The sequence below is a fragment of the Talpa europaea genome (genome assembly GCF_964194135.1).
Source record: "Talpa europaea genome assembly, chromosome: 16".
In the NCBI taxonomy this organism is placed as follows: Eukaryota; Metazoa; Chordata; class Mammalia; order Eulipotyphla; family Talpidae; genus Talpa; species Talpa europaea.
In genome coordinates, this window is record NC_140084.1 from 10,276,202 (window position 1) to 10,295,654 (window position 19,453).

Here is a 19,453-nt window from a genome sequence, read left to right on the forward strand (position 1 = left end):
GACTCAGCGTCGTCTGGGAATGGGGTAATGTGGAGGCCGGAGAATTGACAGAAGCCGACCCCCAAGCAGCATCCCTCGACCTCTGCGAGGCCACAACAGGCAGCAAGATCGGACCGGAGCAAAGCGAAGCGCTGGGGCAGGCAAGCCTGGCGCTGCACCCCTAAGGTGAGTCAGGCAAGCGGGGAGACAGGGAGGAGACTTCCCAAACGCAGGCCCGACCCTGAGCGAGGGGCCGCTATGGGCATCCTGGAGCCGCCGCGGCTGCCGATACGCAGGTCAGGAAGGAAGAAGGGACATTCACCTCGCCGAGGCCGACTCTCGGGACCGTCTGTCCCGGATTCTGGGGCGCCGGTGCCTTCAGTCCTCGTTCAGATCGCATTAGCGAGCCAAAATCCACACCTTGAAAGCGGCCATCGTTGTCCCATAATGCCTTGCGCGGCCCACTCTATCCTCCCGCAGACACCATCGAGAGCAGCCGGAAGACCCCGGTTCCTGTTTCCCAGTGTGGAACGGAACGGGAGCCGGTCCCCAAGTCTAGAGTGACCGCTCTGGGTCTCCGATCACAGCCACTTCCGAGTTTCCTTGCGGCCAAACACGCTCAGACGAGACCCCGCCTCTACTCCGAGAAGGCGGAGGGGAAGAGGGCGGCCATGTTTAGTAAGGGCGGAAGTGACTGTAGGGCTTTCGGTCCAGGCCGGCTATAGCGGGCGGTGACTAGAATAACTTTAGTTTATTGGGTTGCCGAGCGGGTACCGCCGCGCCTAAGCGTTTCCTATTTCCGTTTCCGGCCCCCGAAAGGGTCAGCGGGCGTTGCTAGGCAACTGCCGGTGGCTGCGGGTTTTCAGCGGGAAAAAGGAGCTACTGGCGTCCCTGCTTTCCTGAGGAGACTTCGCAGTTGCGGGCACCCCTGAAGTGGAAGAGAGGAGACCTGTACGAATAAGGTAAGTACCGTCTTCCCTAGCACTTGGGGCCAGGAGTAGCTCAGCTATGGACATTATTCAAAATATGTGTGTATTGGGGGTTCTGGACAAGCAAGAACGCGCGCGCCCCTGTAAATAAGTCACTCGTCTGTTCACAGGCTGAAGTAACCACTTGGTGGTGTTTTGGGATAATTATTTCCAGTTAATTTTCCATGTAAAGTGTGCATGGAGACATGCTTTGGTTTTGGTTTTTGACAGAAGTGGGGGTCACACTTTTTAACTTTTTTCTCTGTCAGAAAAACGTTTCAGTGACAGATGTTCCTCTCCAGCACAGTATTTAGTGGCTGTGAAATAACCCACTGAGGGACTGAGCTGTCGTTTCTTTCTCCAATCCCTTGTTGATAGCTATTTAGGTTTTTTTCACCAATATCCTTTGGACATGAATCTTTGTGCACTTGTCTAATTACTCACTAAGAATTAGTGAAAGGGAACTGTTGCCCAAGAGTATTTCAACTTTCTTTGTAGAAAAGGTTTGCTCCACATTCCAGCAGCGACCGTGAATGCCTGCCTCTTCTCGGCATTGCTGTCACTAGTGTCTAATCTTTGCCAAATTAATAATTTGTAAGTATATCTCTTAATTTACTTTTCTTTGCTTACTAGTAAAGCTTAATTCCCCAAATATATTCCTTTCCCATTGTCCCACTTGTGAATTCTCTGTGGGTGTCCTGTGCCATTTATGGACACTTTCTTAGGTCGGCTCTCAATCTTCCTTTCCTCCTTCCAACATTTATCCAATACCCTCTTCTCCCTGATGAAAACTTTCTCCTCCTGACTTCCTCCTCTTTGTCGGTAACATGCAGAAGTTGTCATTTGTTTGAATTCTAGTGATGGAACAGAAATCCTCTTTTTGACTTTGCCTTTCCTCAGTAATTTGTTGCACCACTCCTGCTTGATGAATCCCTTGTGACAGCGAGCTTCCCTGTTTAAAGTATGAAGTATACTGCTGGAGCAGTTCATCTCCTATGTGAATTGTTATTAATCTATATCTTAAAATTTGACTTGTCTCAAAAAAAAAAAAGGAGAAGTCCTTCCTTTTCATAATGTCAGCCAACTTTGGAACTGAATTCTAAAATATTAAGTATCTCAATAGACACAAAAGTATTGCTCCTTGATCACTGAGTTTCTCAAAAATGAAATTTCATCCAGTCATAAAAACAGGCACTGACGGTAATAGAAGGAACTTTTGACTAGAGATTTGGTCACCTTGTTTGTAAGTCCTTGTTCTTGCAGCTAGAGGTGTTAACTATAACCCAACTGGTCTGAAAAGCAAGGGGTTTGAATTTGGCCCCTTCCATCACAGTATTTTATAATTTGTTTACTCACTCGTTTTCATACACATTTTTCTCTGACCTGTTTGCGCTATGATTAGGTGTACCTTAAGATACATACCAATCTTGGGCCTGCCTGGTGGCGCAAGGGGTTAAGACAGCACAATGAAGCTATCCGCAGCCACTGCAGCACAAGTTCACTCCCGGCCAGGGAGCTACCCACATGGCGCAGCAGACCTCCCTGACTCGCCTGCTGCTCCTGTCAGCAGTGTATTTCAGTAGATCTGCCTGTTCTGCTCCCCACTCTGTCTCTGGTGAATCCTCTCACCTCCCACACCTCTGGCTTGTACACCAGTTCTTGTATGCATAAATAAATCTTTAAAAAAAAAAGATATATACCAATTTTTAAGCCAGGACTTAGGGTAATACAAATGTCTATCAGTAAAGAACTGTTTTAAAAGTATGGTACTGCATGCAATGGTCTGCTGCAATGAGAAAGACTGTGGAAGTTTTCTATATAGAGATATGGAAAGAGCTTCATTTGTCAGGTAAAGTACAAAGTGCTGAAGAGTAGGGAAGTATGTGCATTGGACCTCTGTCATTTGTCCCTGCAGATCCACTCTTTCACCCTCTCTAGACTATACTGGGCCAGGAGGCCCACCTGACTCTGCAGCTCCTTGCCCTCTAGATATAGATGGAGTCAGCCAAAAAGTGGGGAGAGGGTTGTCTCTCTTGACTCAGGCTGACCTCTTCTACAGCAGCCCTCTGCACTTAGCTCTCTCCGCCACGCAGTTCTGTAGCCACTCCCTCCCAAGGCTCCTTGAGACCCCAGACGAGCCCCTGTTGTTTGCCTGCCTCAATGGAAGACTCTTCAAATTGCCAAATGTGAGGATGGCTGTCAACTCTTTTCTGCTAAAATACTGACTGATACCGTAGGCTATCTTTTAGGTTAAAAATAGGGAAAAACAGGGCCTCCCTGGTGGCACAGAGGGTTGAGCGCAGCACTGTGAAGCTGTCCCTAGCCTCTGCAGCATGGGTTTGATTCCCAGCTGGCCAGAGAGATACCCACATGGCGCGGCAGACCTCTCCTGTCTCACCAGCTGCTCCTCTCAGCACTGTTTTCGGTCCATTTGCCTGTTCTGCTCTCCACTCTGTCTCTGGTGAATTCTCTCACCCTCCCACGCTTCTGGCCTGTACTCCAGTTCTTGTATAAATAAATGAATCTTTTTTTTAAAAAGGGGGGGACAAAACATTTGTTGTTACTAGTTTTTTTAATATGTGCCATTCGTACTGGTGTAAGGTGGTATCTCATTGTGGTTTTGATTTGCGTTTCCCTGATTATAAGGGATATTGAACATTTTTTCATATACCTGTTGGCCATTTGCATTTTGTCTTTGGGGAAGTGTCTTTTTAGCTCTTCTGCCCATTTTTTGACTGGATTATTTACTTTGTTTCTGTTGTGTCAGCTCTTTGTAGATCTTTGTGATCAGTCTTTTATTGGTTGTATGGGGTGCAAAGGGTTTTTCCTAATCAGTAGGGTTTCTCTTTGTTTTAGTTAATGTCTCTTTTGCTGTACAGAAGCTTTTCAGTTTGATGTAATCCCACCGGTTTATCTTTTCCTTCACTTTCTTTGCTTTGGGGTATGAGTCTTTAAAGATGTTTCTGAGATATATGTCATGTAGTGTTTTATCTATATTTTCTTCTATATATTTTATGGTTTCAGGTCTCATGTTCAGGTCTTTTATTCAGTTTGAGTCATTTTTTGTACATGGTGTAACTATGCACAAATAAGGGATCAAGAAAAAATAATTATAATAAATAAAAAACAAAATTAACAGGCAACTATAAATCAGAGACATTCTGCAGGGGAGGGGGAGAGAGAGGGATCAAAACGGGGGGGGGGGGGGCGGGGAGAGCACAGCGTACTATGGTGATGGTGCACGGGTGAATTGGTGGTGGGAATTTTAAAGGTACTACACCTGAGAGGAGGAAGCATACATGTTCCCAAATGAAGAATGATGTAAAATATATATATATTTATATAATTAATTAACTTTTTAAAAGGACAAAACAAAGGAATGCATATTTGTATTTTCTTGTGGCTGCATAAGAAAACTCTGAAAGATGCATAAGAAACTAAGAATAATAATCACCAGGTATATAGAGAGAAATGGGACAGTGGGAACCGGGCCTGAGGGAGAGTGACTGTACATAGTATACCTTTCTGTAGCTTTCTTTTCAAACCATGTAACTATATTACCTGCTCCAAAATGTTTTTATAGTTTGTTTGTTTTTTTTTTAATTGGGCTTGTGCTCGTTACCTGTCTTTAAACACTGGGACTTTATTTCAGGACTGACAGTAGTAACATCTGGACTATTGCAAAATGAGCTTCCTGTTACCCAAGCTGACTAGCAAAAAAGAAGTCGACCAGGCGATAAAAAGTACTGCAGAGAAAGTGTTGGTCCTCAGGTTTGGGAGAGATGAGGATCCCGTCTGTATGCAACTAGATGACATTGTAAGTGAATTTATTAAACAAGAAGCTTTTTTAAAAAAAAAAACCTGTACATTCTCACCTCAACCTCGAACCTGAAAGGGAACAGGCAGGGCCCAGGGGTATATCTGTGCCTGTATTAGCACACTTTCAGGCTGATCATGTGCCTGCCCCAGCTGAACCCCCAAACTTTGTGCTCTTTCTGTCCTGTTTGCCCTTCCACATTAGCAGCTGTTGAAACTCCGTTTCATCAACAAGGCCCTGGCACAGCAGAAACATTACTAACAGGCGTCTATGAACATAATCTTACTTGGTGGAATAATGACCGTTACTATCCCAGATAGGGAGATGAGTACCGGGAAGGTCTGGTGACTTCCCCTGGGCACAGAACCACTAAATTGCAGGACTGGGATTGAACTTTGTTTTCTCTGCCAAAATACACTTTTCTAGTGTGCTGCCTCCAGTGTGTGCCTGATGATAATCGCCAATGTCACATCTTCACAAACAGGTGAATAGGGGACAGAGCAGATTTATTCTTGCCTCTCTTTATTGTAGAGAGAGACTTACCCCAACATCCAGGGCTCTTCTACCACTTCTATTGCTGACACCCACTATACCCACTATGTGTATCTAGTGTAAAAGTCATCATTATAATGGCTTAAAAATGAGTGTGTGATGTGTTAACCTTGGAGCAAAGGACCAGGGGCTTATGCCCTCAGCTTTAGAAGAGGGATTATCATAGAGGTCAAGAGCACAGGCTCTGAAGCCAAATGACCTTACTGCTAGCTAGCTGTGTGACCAGGGACTAAGTATGTCCCTGGGCCTCAGTTTCTTCATCTATGAAATGGGAACTAGAATAGCGCATACCTCATAGGAATGTAGTAAAGATCAAGTGAGTTAAGAACTGAAAAGCAGGGGCCTCCCCTGGTGGCGCAGGCATTTGAGCTCAGCACTGAGGCTGTCCGCAGCCTCTGCAGCGCCAGTTCGATCCCAGCCAGGGAGAATCCCACATGGCGAAGCAGACCTCTCCTGTCTCACCCACTGCTCCCCTCAGCAGTGTATTTCGGTCAGTCTGCCTGTTCTGTTCCCCACTCTGTCTCTGGTGAATCCTCTCATCCTTCCACACATCTGGCCTGTGTCCGGGTTCTTGTATGAATGAATGAATAGATCTTTAAAAAAAAAAAAAAAAAAAAAGAATTGAAAAGCACTTAGAACGGTTAGCACATAAGTGCCAAACAAGTGTTTGCTATTACAATCATTTCTGGAGCGATTAGAAGGAAAGATTTTGAGGAATTTCAGTATCTGAGGTGTTTTGGGATGTTTTGTTTGTTTGTTTGATTGTTTAAGTGAATGTGGATTTTGTAAATTCATACAAAGTTAAAAAACAAAGGAAGAAATGTACTTTGCACATTTTACCCAGCACCCTCTCTTAACTTTATCAGCAGTGACTCAGATTTTGAATGATAAGGTAACACTGTGTCTTACCTGGAACTCAAAACAGACTAAATTCTTTCCCCAGTTTTTTTCAAACAAAATACTACTGTATTATAATAAAAAAAACTTCACAAAAGAAACATTAGCTGCCTTTAATATTATAATCTACATCTCTTTCTTCATTTGCAGCTTTCTAAGACTTCTTCTGATTTGAGTAAAATGGCTGCTATTTACCTGGTGGATGTGGACAAAACTCCAGTTTATACACACTATTTTGATATCAGTTATATTCCATCAACTGTATTTTTCTTCAACGGGCAGCATATGAAAGTGGATTATGGGTAAGTTCCATTGAGATGAAGCTATTGCCATCTTCAAAGTGACTTTTACCTAAGCAGCTTTAGCACCTCATCTTTTTTTGGCATGTGATTGTGGATCTCATAGTGGTGGTGTTTCCTAGCTGACACATTCTCTAACTTTGGTACTAAATGAGTATTTTTGTATGGTAAAATGGGCGCATTTTAACTTCCTACTTCAGAGTGAAAGAATAGAGTAGTTTGTGAAACACTAACCATCCTTCAGCACAGAAAATAAGAACAGCTTTTATAAAAGTTTCCTGGGAATATTACTTAGAACAAAATATGTCGTTCTTAACTTCTGGGACTGGTTGTTTGCATTTATTTTAAAAAAAGGGGGTTTTCCATCCAGCAAAATAAGACATGCCTCTCTTTTGCATCTCAGAGAATTTTGAAGTTGTTCTTCAACAAAGTCTGTCAAGAATAGGTAATGTGAAATCTTTCCTCTTTCCGTCCAGTCAGCATCCCAGTACTCAGTATTTACTTTGAACATATCCATAATTCTTATCAGTTCTCACTGTCTTGGGTGTCCACTGTCTAGCTCTGTGTGCAGACTTTGTCATTATCTATTTGAAACTGTACTCAGTGTTATGTGTTTTAAAGCTATCCTGCTAGAATGCAGTCAATGAAAGTATTAATTTGGTATAGCCTTTTCAGAGGACAGTGTGACACTACATAGCACCTTAAAAGTGTGTGAAATTTTTAACCCAGTATTTTTGAAGATTTTGTCTGAAGGAAAATAATTATGAAAGCTGGCAATATTGACTGCATGCAGGTTCATGCCACCATTGTTTAGAAAGCAAAATACTACAGAGCGATACTAGATATCAACCTAATGTGATATTGTAGATGCAGGGTTTTTTTTTAAGATTTATTTATTTATACATACAAGAATTGGTGTACAGGCCAGAGTTGTAGGAGTGAGAGGATCCATCAGAGACAGAGTGGGGAACAGAACAGGCAGATTGCCTGAAATACACTGCTGAGGGGAGCAGCGGGCGAGTCAGGAGAGGTCTGCTGCACCATGTGGGTTGCTCCCTGGCCGGCCAGGGGATCGAGCTCGTGCTGCAGTGACTGCAGATTGCTTCACAGGTTGTGTCTTAACCCCTTGCACCACCAGGGAGGCCCGCGTAGATGCAGGTTTTAATGCAGGAAAGAAACATGTTATAGTCAGTTTGAAAAAGCACATTCCGAAGAAACTTGCATTATGATTTACATTATTGTGCAAAGAGGAATAAACGTGGACAGAAGATTGGAAGGATATACACCAATATGTGACCTCTGGCCTAACAAGTTTTTCTTCTTAAAAAAAGTCTACAATTGATCCTTTTCCGGTTCATAAGCATGATGATTGGGTGCTCACGCGGCTGTGTGAGATGTGCCTCCCTTAAACCTTGTTACGACGTCGGCACATTACCCTTCTGACGTGGAAAAAAAAAAAAAAAAAGTCTACAATAAGTATATATATATTTTTTTTTAATAGAGGCATGCTTTTTTTTTTTATTTATTTGTTTGTTTGTTTTGTTTATACATGCACTGGGTACAGTCAGAAGCACGGGAGGGGGGCCTCCCCGGTGGCGCAGTGGTTGAGCGCTGGGTTGCGAAGCTGCCCGCAGCCTCTGCAGTGCCGGTTCGATCCCCAGCTGCTTCCCGGCCACCGGAGGAGGATCCCACATGGCGTGCAGACCTCTCCTGCCTCCCGCTGCTCCCCTCAGCAGTGTGCTTCGGTCCTTCTGCCTGCTCTGCTCCCCGCTCTGGCTCTGGTGAATTCTCTCACCCTCCCGCGCTTCTGACTGTACCCAGTGCTTGTATAAATAAATAAATTAAATAAATCTTTAAAAAAAAAAAAAAAGAAGAAGAAGCACGGGAGGGCGAGAGAATTCACCAGAGCCAGAGCAGGGAGCAGAGCAGGCAGAAGGACCGAAGTACACTGCTGAGGGGAGCAGTGGGCGGCAGGAGAGGTCTGCACGCCAATAAGTATATTTAATGTTTGAAATATAAAAATTAAATTTTAATACCACTCAAAATTACGAATGACTAGAACTCAGAGAGTACAACTAGTTAATGGGCTGAGTGCAGCACCTAGCCAAAAACAAGTAAAGAAACTATGTCCACATCAATACCCAGGGGATTCTATTTGGTCATGACTTGAGATGTTATTAAAATAGACAGTGACGTATGCCCCAGTGGCCTACTGGATAAGGCATTGGCCTCCTAAAATAGACTGTGATGCAGAAGCTTTTCACAGGTGGGGCTTATCTGCTTTCCCAGCAGCCATAGCGCTGGTTTCAGTGGTACATGAAATGGCCCTGTAATCACAAACGGAGAAATCAGTATCAGGCGTTATGTCTGAATCTCCCCAATAGGAAGAAAGTAACCGACCTACTACTCATTTACTTCTCCAGAAGCTCTTCATCAAGTAATTGTTAAAAATTCTGAGAGAAATTATTTCTCTTCTGTGCTATCTAGGTCTCCAGATCACACTAAATTTGTGGGAAGTTTCAAAACCAAACAAGACTTCATAGATTTGATTGAAGTGATTTACCGAGGGGCAATGCGGGGCAAGCTTATTGTGCAAAGTCCTATTGACCCCAAGAATATTCCCAAATATGACCTTCTCTATCAAGACATCTAACACATTAACTACTGTCCGAGTTGAAGAGAAAGACACATCTGGAAACAGTGCCCAAATCTAGCTGTGCTGCTGGGCTGGAGTCCTTCACCGTGTCCCAACACAGAAAACGCCGGCCCCCCCAAAAAAGACCTGGGATGCCTGCCTGGCCTCTCCCTGCTGTCCTCCAAGCAGCCACGGCCAGTTTCTACAGCATCATTTCCTGTAACTCTATGCTGTGCTTGTTTTTATTCCTTAAGATAATAGACTCTTCCTAAATGTTGGCTAACAGAGACTGATTTAACGATCTTCATTTGATATGCAAGTTGAAAGAAAAGAAGCAAATTCCTGAAAGAGTAAAAACGTGTCCCTCCCCTCACTGTTCTCTCTCTCTCTCTCTCTCTCCCCCCCCCCATTACCCTCACCAGTTCCTCCACTCACATTTATATTCTGCCCGTTCTCTTGTCTTCAGTCCTTTTGACCCCAGTTCTTGGAGTAAATTAATTCACTATTGACAGTAGGAAAGTTTTTATTTTGGAGCGTTTCTAACTTTGACCTCTAAAAGAGTATCCTGGTTTGCTCGTTTTACTAGTTTTTTTTTTTTTTTAAAGATTTATTTATTCACTCATTTTTTTTATTCATTTATTTATTTATACAAGCACTGGGTACAGTCAGAAGCGTGGGAGGGTGAGAGAATTCACCAGAGCCAGAGCGGGGAGCAGAGCAGGCAGAAGGACCGAAGTACACTGCTGAGGGGAGCAGCGGGCGGCAGGAGAGGTCTGCGCGCCATGCAGGACCCTCCTCCGGTGGCCGGGGAGCAGCCGGGGAAAGAACCAGCGCTGCAGAGGCTGCGGGCAACTTCGCAACCCAGCGCTCAACCGCTGCACCACCGGGGAGGCCCCGTTTTACTAGTTTTTATGTTAGTAAATTGCCAAAGAACTTGAACTTCTTACGTCCAATTTTACCTAAACAAAGAATTCACAACCTTTACTGAGAAGGTGCAGACCTCTCCCAGGAGTCAGAGTTCCACCTCTTCCTGCGGCAGAAAAATAGACTTCAAGGACTCAGGACTGGAAGGAGATAGCGGAATAGGTAGAAAGAAAGATCATTTTTGTGGGATTTTCTCATGAAGAATTCTCTTTCATTCTCTTTCACAACCTGCCACCACTTAGGTAAGTTACTGCTCCTCTCAAAACCTCATGGGGCTATTGGCTCTGACTTTCTGGAATGGGAGAGTAGATGCAAAGCCAGAGGGCTGCGGGCCAGGCAGCATGTGACCTGCGAGGCAGCCCTCGGCCTCCTTGCCTGTTCAGGGCCAGTCCATCTCCTTTGGTACTTCCTTTCCCAGCCTTTTCTGCCAGGAGAAATGTTCCTGACTAATGTGGCATAGGAGAGAGGTGGCTGGACATTTTTGTGTCCTTCACTGATAGACAGAGAGAGCCACTCCAGGAATAAGTCAAAACAAAACCGTTCCACCACCACCTTCATAGTCTCCTGTCCCCCTCCCACTTGTACGGCAAGCATGATGCATGGAACTTCAGCAGCCATCCTGGCACCGTGAGGCCACCAGCACTGGCGTGAAAAAGGAATATGCTGAGAAGAACCAGAAAAACCTTGGTCCCCAGTGATGTTACTGAGCTCCTGAGTGAAATGTAGACCTGCCTCCCAGACTTGCACAGAAGAAGGAAACGTCTTCGGTGCCTGTCACTGTTAGTTGGATTTTCTGTCAATGCCTGAGTCATTCAGTATTTGATGTGTGGCAAGAACTCATACCAGCAAACACTCAGAACTCTCATGCATAACATTGTCACATCTTCAGTCCTCCTTGGGACCTCTGGGAATCCTTGTCTGAATTCCTGGCTTATGTTTCTGTCCCATTTTAGCTTCCTTCTCTTCCACATGTGTTTGCTGAGTATACACTGTCTGCCCCATCCTATGCTGCATGTTGCACAAAGACAGTAGATTCCTGCACGGGAAATAGGCTTGTCAGAAGAGGCAGCAACTGAACTCCAGGAGAGTAAGAGCTACTTGTGCCAAAGGGGAAGGGCCTCTCACTAGAGGGCCTGGGGCTTGTGTGTGTGGTGGCTCTGGGAGGGTAGGGGAGGTGGCCAGGCTGGAGATGGCAAGGAAAGCTACCTAAACTCAAGGGAGAAGAGAGCAGGAGGTGCTGCTGAGAGGAAGGCAGAGAGGGTAAGTGAATTGAGAAAATGCCAGAGATTTTCTCATGTTCTTCCTGACATGGTGACCAATGCCACATAATACCATTAGATAATTCTTCAAGAAAACTGGGGTGGTTTTTTCTTCAGGAAATCTTTGTGCACAAGTAGGTGCGTCTGTGAAGGGTCAGTGTATTGATGGCTTCTAGCAGGACAGTAGTTAGAAGAGCTTCCTGTTTACAAGGGTTCTGGAGTCTTTCTTCGGAATGACACTTAAAAGCAAGACCCTTATCTTTAAGAAGAAGATAGCTTGGGCAGCTTGTTTGACTCCTGGTAAAAGGTAGCTTTCTCCCAAGTAGGAAAAGCAGCCCATGCAAGGAAGAAACTTCTACCTCTTTTCCACATCCCAGAATGTTAGGGCTGCAGGGGGCTGCAGAGATGGCCTGCTTTAGCCCTCATAGAAGAGACCAGGGGATGGTGGGCAGAGAGCAAAGATCCTAGGCAGGCCTGTGTGGCCACGCTCTGAGTCAGAGCTAGCCTATGTCACCACCTTGCTTTCCTTTCTGAAGCGCTGGTGTGTTGGAAGACTGTCTGCCACACACTTGTTTGCATACCACTCTGACTACCATCTTCCTTATCAGGGCATCCTTCCTCCCACTTTACTTCAAGGAGGCGAAAGGACTCAGGAAAAGGTTCAGGGTTTGTATTCAGGCAGACATTGGCTCAAGGGTCAGCATTGCTATCAGTTAGCTGTGTGACCTTCAGCAGAGTCTCTACACTCATCCATAAACAAAGATAACAGTGGCCTTTCTGAGGTGAGCTCTTAGTCAGCGAGCAAGTCCCCACTGCACAACAGTTTGTATCACCTATAGGGGGTGGGGGGTTCTGTAGGCATGGTGTTTTCTGCCACACCCCGGGGCTGCTGTAATGTAAAGGTGAGACTAGAAAAGACGCAAGACTAAAAACAGCACAGAAATGAAGCTAAATAACCTCTTTATTAATTGACTCAGCAGTGCAGGACAGGGGCCCACCAGCTCCATTCTACTTTATCCCCTCATCCACTTTACTCCCATCCAGTTTTCCCTCCATCCAGAGCTAAATCTTAAGTGCTCCCAGCCAGCCTTGCACTAGTTGTCAGCTATGGTTTTCTGAACCCAGTCCAAGATGGAGGGCACCTTCACGTACACGCCATACTCCGCCACGGTACAGCTCTTGTCAAAACTTAGGATGCCAGCTGCATACCAGGTGTCCTGATCCACATCGTGAACGGCGAAGGCACTGCCAGCATCGCCATAGCAGGTGTCTTCCTGATACCTGGAAAAGCCAGCACAGAAGGTGTGCTCATTCAGTGTGGGCTGCACCTTCACAGGGCTCTTCGGTGTCTTCTTTTCGGGCACCATGCTGCCCTCATAGTGCTCCACACACTTGTCTTGGTCAGCCACTGGCAGCATGACGTACTTCAGATACTGAGTGAAATTGAAGTTGGAATTCCGCCCCCAGCCAGACACATAGCCCACACGCCCCACTTCTGCGTAGTCTTTGGAAGGCAGGCAGATGGGCATCACTTTCTCTGTGATGGGCACCTTCTGTCTAAGTTTAATGAGCCCAATGTCCACGCTGGAGATGTCAGGGTGGAAAACCACCTTCTCAATCTCCACGAGCTGATTTTTCCCCAAGTAGAGTTTTAAAGTTGGGGCGATCTCTTCTGCTTTTGCATCCTTCGTGTGACCCAGGAAGAGATTTTTAGCTGTGGTCAGCAGCCATTGTTCGCTGATCAGTGTGGCCCCCGAAGTGAGATTATGGTGGGAGATCATCTTAGCCTGCCAGGGGAAGCTGCCTTTGGCGTCCAGAGATCCACCTATGATCCGTTGCAGCTGAGTCGCTGGATACTTAGGCTTCCCACACACTGTCCAAGAAAGCAGAAAGTCAGGCTCAGAAATGACAGTCTCCTGATCTGGAAAAGAGGCTGAGAGCATAGACCGGTGGAGTCTACACTCTTCATCATTTCACTAATGCAGAGCTAGAGAGACCCTGTCCTGAGTCCCTACCCCCTATTCCTCTCATTTTCACCATTTGCACTTTTAAATGATTGCCTTTTTAAATTGTTTACATCACTAAGATCTATTTCCTGCTTTTCTAACTCATTAAAAAAAAATCAAGATTTTAAAACCTTAGCAGATGGACATTCTATGTGTTTAACACAACAAAGAACTGAAATTCACTGTAAAGGCACAGAGTTATAGAATCTCAATCTGAACAAAAAACATTCTCTAAATAGAGGGATCCGCAGCAGCAGCAGCAGCAGCGGCTCAGGTGTCTGAGACATCACGACAGTTCAGGACAGGATGGCAGTTCCACGTCACTGAAGCAGTCCTGTTGTCCCAGGAGGGGAAGGCGAAGGTCACAGCTCTTCCTAATGACAGGACACAGCACACATGTTCACACCTTCCCGGCCTCCTGTGTCATACTGCCACGGGTATGTTTTGTCATGCCCTCCCTTGCCACCTTCTTCCTGATTCTTGCTTCGCCTTGGCCCTGGACTCTAGGCAGGCTGTCTGGGCACAGGGTCTCCTGGCCCTCTCAGGGCAGCATCTACAGTTGATTGAGTTAATGCCCCTCAGGCCCACACGACCACAAGCTTCAGTGAACATCATCAGGGTCATCATCGAACAGCTCAATTCCCCACCCAGCCATCTGGGTTCTCCCCAGCCCCTTCCTTGGCTCTCATGTGCTCACGGCCACGCAGGAAGGATGGCTCTCTGGATAGTCCACTGAGGTGCATGCTCACTCCGCCCTCGCCACCCACCCTGCTGCCCAGTGCCACAGGCTTCCTACCTGCTTCACATTCAGGAAGCTTCTCTCCAAGGGCCTTATTGACCCACTGCTTCTCGCTATTTAAGGCGTACACTCCTGAAACAAAGGGCAAGAAACTGAATCTGGACCAGCATGGGGAGAAAAGGAACTGAAAAAGAAGACTCAGAAGGGAAAGGAGAGAAGGAAGGGAAAGAGGTTGGAGGGGAGGGGCGCTCTATCCTGGAAGCCTAGAGCTGCGGGTACCAGCGCAGTCCAGCAGCATGGAACAGTGACCACAGCAGGCATACACGGTGGGGATCGGCTCAAATCCTGACTCTCCCTCTCACAGACTCTCTGATCTTAGCCAAGCTTCTCAGTCTCGGTCTCTCCAGGCTTCATGGAAATAATAGTATCTGTTCAGAGGGTGTTGTGAGGACTAGGTGAGCACGTGAGGGTGAAGCCCTTAGTGCCAGCACTAGGAAAGGCTGCCTGGCCTCATCTCCATCCCTTGTTCTTTGGCCACACCTCCTCTTTTGCAGCCAGCTAGATGGGGTTCTCACTCTGACATGGGTCAGCTGCGTGAAGAATGCATCACCTCCTCTTAACAAAAGAGAAAACTTGAAGCTGAGGAAAGTTAGTTGTTCAAAAGCCACAACTCCTGGTGACAAAATTCTCATTATTGTTTACAACTCCAAGAGCAGGTGCACTTCCTGGCCAGTCGCCCACTCCATTCATGTGCGCATACAGGCTGTCAGCAAGCCGGCCCCCCCCACCCCCCTCACCCCCCCACCCCCCACCCCCCGCTCTTACCGTCACCCTCAGTGCGCAGTCTGTAGTAGGGCTTACACCCATAGCGAACCAAGTGCTCCACGTAGCCATTTGCAATCTCAGGGGGCTTTGGGCAGCTGTCATCTGTGAAGAAATAGAGCAAAATGAGAAATTGCTCCCAGAGACTCATGAAAAGTCAAATGAGAGGAAGCCGCTCTGTAGGTCAATCTCCTTCCACCCGTAAATGGAAGCCGAAGGGAGGACCATCACCCCTCGTCTCTGGCTGGCTCCCCAGTGCCCCTCATGGCACTGAAAGACCAGAGACTAGTGATGAGAAGGGACAACTGGATCTTCCCAAAGAGGGGCAGGGTGGGTCAAGATGGGACACAACAGCGCTGAGATGTGCTGTTCCTGCCCACGCCCACAGGCCTACCTGCCGTATCTGTGACCTCATTGCCAACGTTTGCTGCGAAGAGCTGCCCGCAGAGCAAGAGGGCGACCACAGCTCCCAGCACCCTGCAGAGAGGAGACAGGAAGGAGTGCACAAGTGATGCCCTGCTTCATTACACACACACACCATACACATATCACACCATGCACACTACAGCACACATGCTCCCCCTGCCAGTAGGGAAAGAAGTTAGATACATGCAAGAACTAGGACCAAGAAGTTGCCCCCCACCCACCCACATCCATATTTACAGCTTCCCATTATGCCCAAGCTCCAGCAAGTTCTATATAGCCAGGAATTCAAAAGAAGCTTCAGAGAGGAAGCACCAAGTTCGGAAGGCACATAGGTGTGGGGCCTCAATTTCTGGCAGCATTCAGGGGACCATTACATTGGTAATAGCATGTGACCTCTCAGCAGAGAATGCTCTCTCTGGCACCTCTAAGGAAGGTGCCAGGCTACAAGGATACTTTTTAAAATGTGGATAAAATAAAGATGGGAATGTAATATTAATCATGCTATTCTCCCCCATAAGAAGGGAATCTTCCATAAGAAGCTTTTGAAATACATAATTGAAAACAATTATATGGTTCTTTCTATTGCATGATCATTTGCCTTCAGGAAATGATACCTCAATTCTGAAAATGCTAGATGATGACCGAGGAGATAACAGATCCGAAAGTGTGACCCCCTGTGGATGTGACACTTGCCAGGCCACCATCTCGTGACCAAAGTCAACAATTCAAAGATTGCTTGTTACATTGCTATTCTTGTTACATTGCTATTCTTGTCATTTCAACAAAAATTCATTTTATTTTGATGAATAATCTGCTAGTAAATATCTTTCAAATGTCAGGAAGCCTGTCTTGGATGCTGCTAGAAAACTTCAAAACCTCAAAGAAAGAGAATGTTCTTAGAGTGAGTCATATCTCCTGAGAAAGATACCTCTGTCTGAAAGCCTTATCTTTTATGGACATAGAAAAGCATAGGATTGAACTCACTAAACACTTCCATTCACTGTTGTTTAGCCATTTGCCATATTTATTTAATTTGCAACTCTTCTATGGGCTTCTATAAAAGATGACAGCAAAGAGGGATGAGATTAGCCAGAGGAAAGCAGGGAGCAGCAGAGCTGTGGACTCACCTCATCTTTGGTTTGTCCTCTCTCTGGAAGAGCAGTGCTGTGGAGGCACCTGCTAATGCTTTTATGCCTGCATGTCTCACCCCACCCCTTTCTGGATTTTGTAATTCTTGTCACTACACAACTGTGGCCTTGTTAAGGTCACTTGCCTTTTCCAGTAACCGAGCCACAAATATGTCTGTGAAGAGTGGAACCCTTGCTTCATGCTTGAGTTTCCCCTGGTGTTCTTTTACAAGCCCCAGAGAAACCTGGCAGCGTTATAGACCTGTGCAGCTGCCAAAGTGTTTCCCGAAACTAGCCACTGTCCAGGGCTGGGGGAGTTACCATCAGTCTGTGTCTCTTTGTTTTGGAACCTTTTCAGCACTGATGAAAGCTCTTAGGGTTATTTCAAACCCCTTTGGACACCCCTGCAAGCTGGTTGAAATAGGGCTCTATAGAAAGCATTTCCTTTTCACAATTGTGCCCACAATGTGTTGGCATCTCCCTGTTGCATAAAGCTTTCCAACCTGAAATCAGTAAGACATGTTTACTTGTGTCTTCTCTGATTGCTCTTTGCAAAAAATCACAGAAATTGGTTAAAGCTACAGTGTGAACTGATGTATACCAAACTCAGTGGCATAGATTTCAAGGTTCTACAGTATAGAAGTTATTTCAAATAGGCAGATGGGAAAAATCAACATGCTTCAGTCAAATATCTACATCTATGTATTTAATAGCACGTGCTATTCAACTGAAATTTAATAGCAACTCAATAGGAGGTTGCTTTTTTCATTAAAAGTAGTTCAGTGGGCCTCCCTGGTGGCGCAGCGGTTGAGCGCTGGGTTGTGAAGCTGCCCACAGCCTCTGCAGCACCAGTTCGATCCCCGGCTGCTCCCCGGCCACCAGAGGAGGGTCCCACATGGCGCGCAGACCTCTCCTGCCGCCCGCTGCTCCCCTCAGCAGTGTGCTTCGGTCCCTCCGCCTGCTCTGCTCCCCGCTCTGGCTCTGGTGAATTCTCTCACCCTCCCGCGCTTCTGACTGTACCCAGTGCTTGTATAAATAAGTAAATAAAATAAATAAATAAATCTTTAAAAAAAAAAAAAAGTAGTTCAGTGATTCAAGAGTGCATAAAATAATCATGTTGGATCACTTGTAATGGGGGAAATGCAAACCAAAACTACAGTGAGATACCATCTTACACCTCACATCTCAATATGTGAGAATGGCACATACTAAAAACACTAGCTACAACAAATGTTGGCAAGGATGTGGAGAAAAAGGAACTCTCCTGCACTGCTCGTGGGAGTGCAAACTGGTCCAACCACTATGGAAAGCTGTGTGGAGGTTCCTCAACTTGCTAAAGATGGAGCTTCCATATGATCCAGCAATTCCACTCCTAGGTTTTTATCCAATAAAAAAAGATAAACTCATGCAATTTGCAGCAACATGAATGCAGCTGAAAGGGATCATTTTCAGCAAAATAAGCCAGAAAGAAAAAGAAAAATACCGGATGGTCTCACTTATAGCAGGAATTTAGAAAACCTAAATAAGGGACCAGGAAAAAGATGAATATAATAAAGTAAAAATCAAAATCAACAAGCAACTATAAACCAGGGACACACTATGGGGCGGGGGAGGAGGGAGTAGGATCAAAAAAAGGTGGGTGGGGGCCTCCCCCATGGCATAGTGTTGAGGGCTGGGCTGAGAAGCTTCCTGCAGCCTCTGCAGCACCGGGGCTCGATCCCCTGCCACCGGTGAGAGTCCCACATGGAGCGCAGACCTCCCCTGCCACTCCCCCTGCTCCCTTCAGCAGTGTACTTGGCAGTCTGCCTGTTCTGCTACCTGCTCTGGTTCTGGTGAATTCTCTCACCCTCCTGCACTTCTGACTGTACCCAGTGCTTGTATAAATAAATAAATCTTTAAAAAAAAAAGGGGGGGGGGATTTTATGGGAACGATAACCAAAATGAAAATGCATACATTGTGCAAATATGAAAAATAAATGTAAAAATATATATATAATAAAAATTAAAAACTTGTGTTAGAATTTAATGGTGGCATTGATGTAGTAGCAAAATAACTGGAAACAACACACATGTGCATTATTATGAAAATGGGTAAATGATGTGTGGTATATTCACATGATGGAATATTAGAAAACTGTGAAAATGGATGCACTCTGATGAAAGAACCTGGATGATATATAAACATCATTTTGAGGGGCCTCCCTGGTGGCACAAGGGGTTAAGCACTGCACTATGAAGCTATCCGCAGCCTCTGCAGCACGAGTTCAATCCCCGGCCAGGGAGCTACCCACATGGCACAGCAGACCTCTCCTGTCTCGCCCGCTGCTCCCCTCAGCAGTGTGTTTCAGTCAGTCTGCCTGTTCTGCTCCCCACTCTGTCTCTGGTGAATCCTCTCACCTCCCAAACCTCTGGCCTGTACCCCAGCTCTTGTATGCATAAATAAATAAATCTTTAAAAAAATAAACATCATTTTGAAAGAAAGCTGTTAAATTCCAGAAGATACTTTCAGGATGAACACATTTTTATAGAGCTCAAAAATCAAGGAAAGCTTGGCAAGGGATTCTTAGCTATGACACCAAAATCACAAACAACAAAAGAAAAACATAAGATGGTCTTCATTAAAATAAAAAAAATTTGTTCAAAAGACAAGATCAGGAAAGTAAAGACAATCACCCTAAGAATGGGAGAAAATATCTCCAAATCATGTCTGATGAGGAGTTTAATAACCACAATATATAAGGAATCCCCACAAGAATAACAAAAGGACACACCAATTAAAATGTGAGCAATGATTGGAATGATGTTTTTCCAAAGGAGATACACAAATGATCAATAAGTACTGGAAAATGTCACTAGGAATAATCAAATCAAAACCACAGGAGACCACCTCACACCTACTAGGATGGCTACAAATGAAAGGAACTACATACCTCACTGTGGGGGGTGTAACATGGTATCATATCTGTGGGAAACACTTACTATAGAATTGCTATGTCCAGCCAT

The 19,453-nt window shown here is 45.5% G+C and overlaps 2 protein-coding genes across 2 annotated transcripts; one reads left to right on the forward strand and one right to left on the reverse strand.

The window, feature by feature from the left end:
* Nucleotides 1-4,632: 4,632 nt before the first annotated feature.
* Nucleotides 4,633-9,165, forward strand: TXNL4B (thioredoxin like 4B; the record flags this gene model as incomplete). Its single annotated transcript, XM_084257099.1, has 3 exons — nucleotides 4,633-4,764; nucleotides 6,364-6,515; nucleotides 9,000-9,165. 3 exons carry the CDS (start codon nucleotides 4,633-4,635, stop codon nucleotides 9,163-9,165), a joined length of 450 nt encoding a protein of 149 aa, XP_084113225.1.
* Nucleotides 9,166-12,424: 3,259 nt separating this feature from the next.
* On the reverse strand, nucleotides 12,425-13,111 carry LOC311186476 (haptoglobin; the record flags this gene model as incomplete). The annotated part of the gene is made up of 1 exon (XM_084257506.1): nucleotides 12,425-13,111. One exon carries the CDS (start codon nucleotides 13,109-13,111, stop codon nucleotides 12,425-12,427), a length of 687 nt encoding a protein of 228 aa, XP_084113632.1.
* Nucleotides 13,112-19,453: the final 6,342 nt, after the last annotated feature.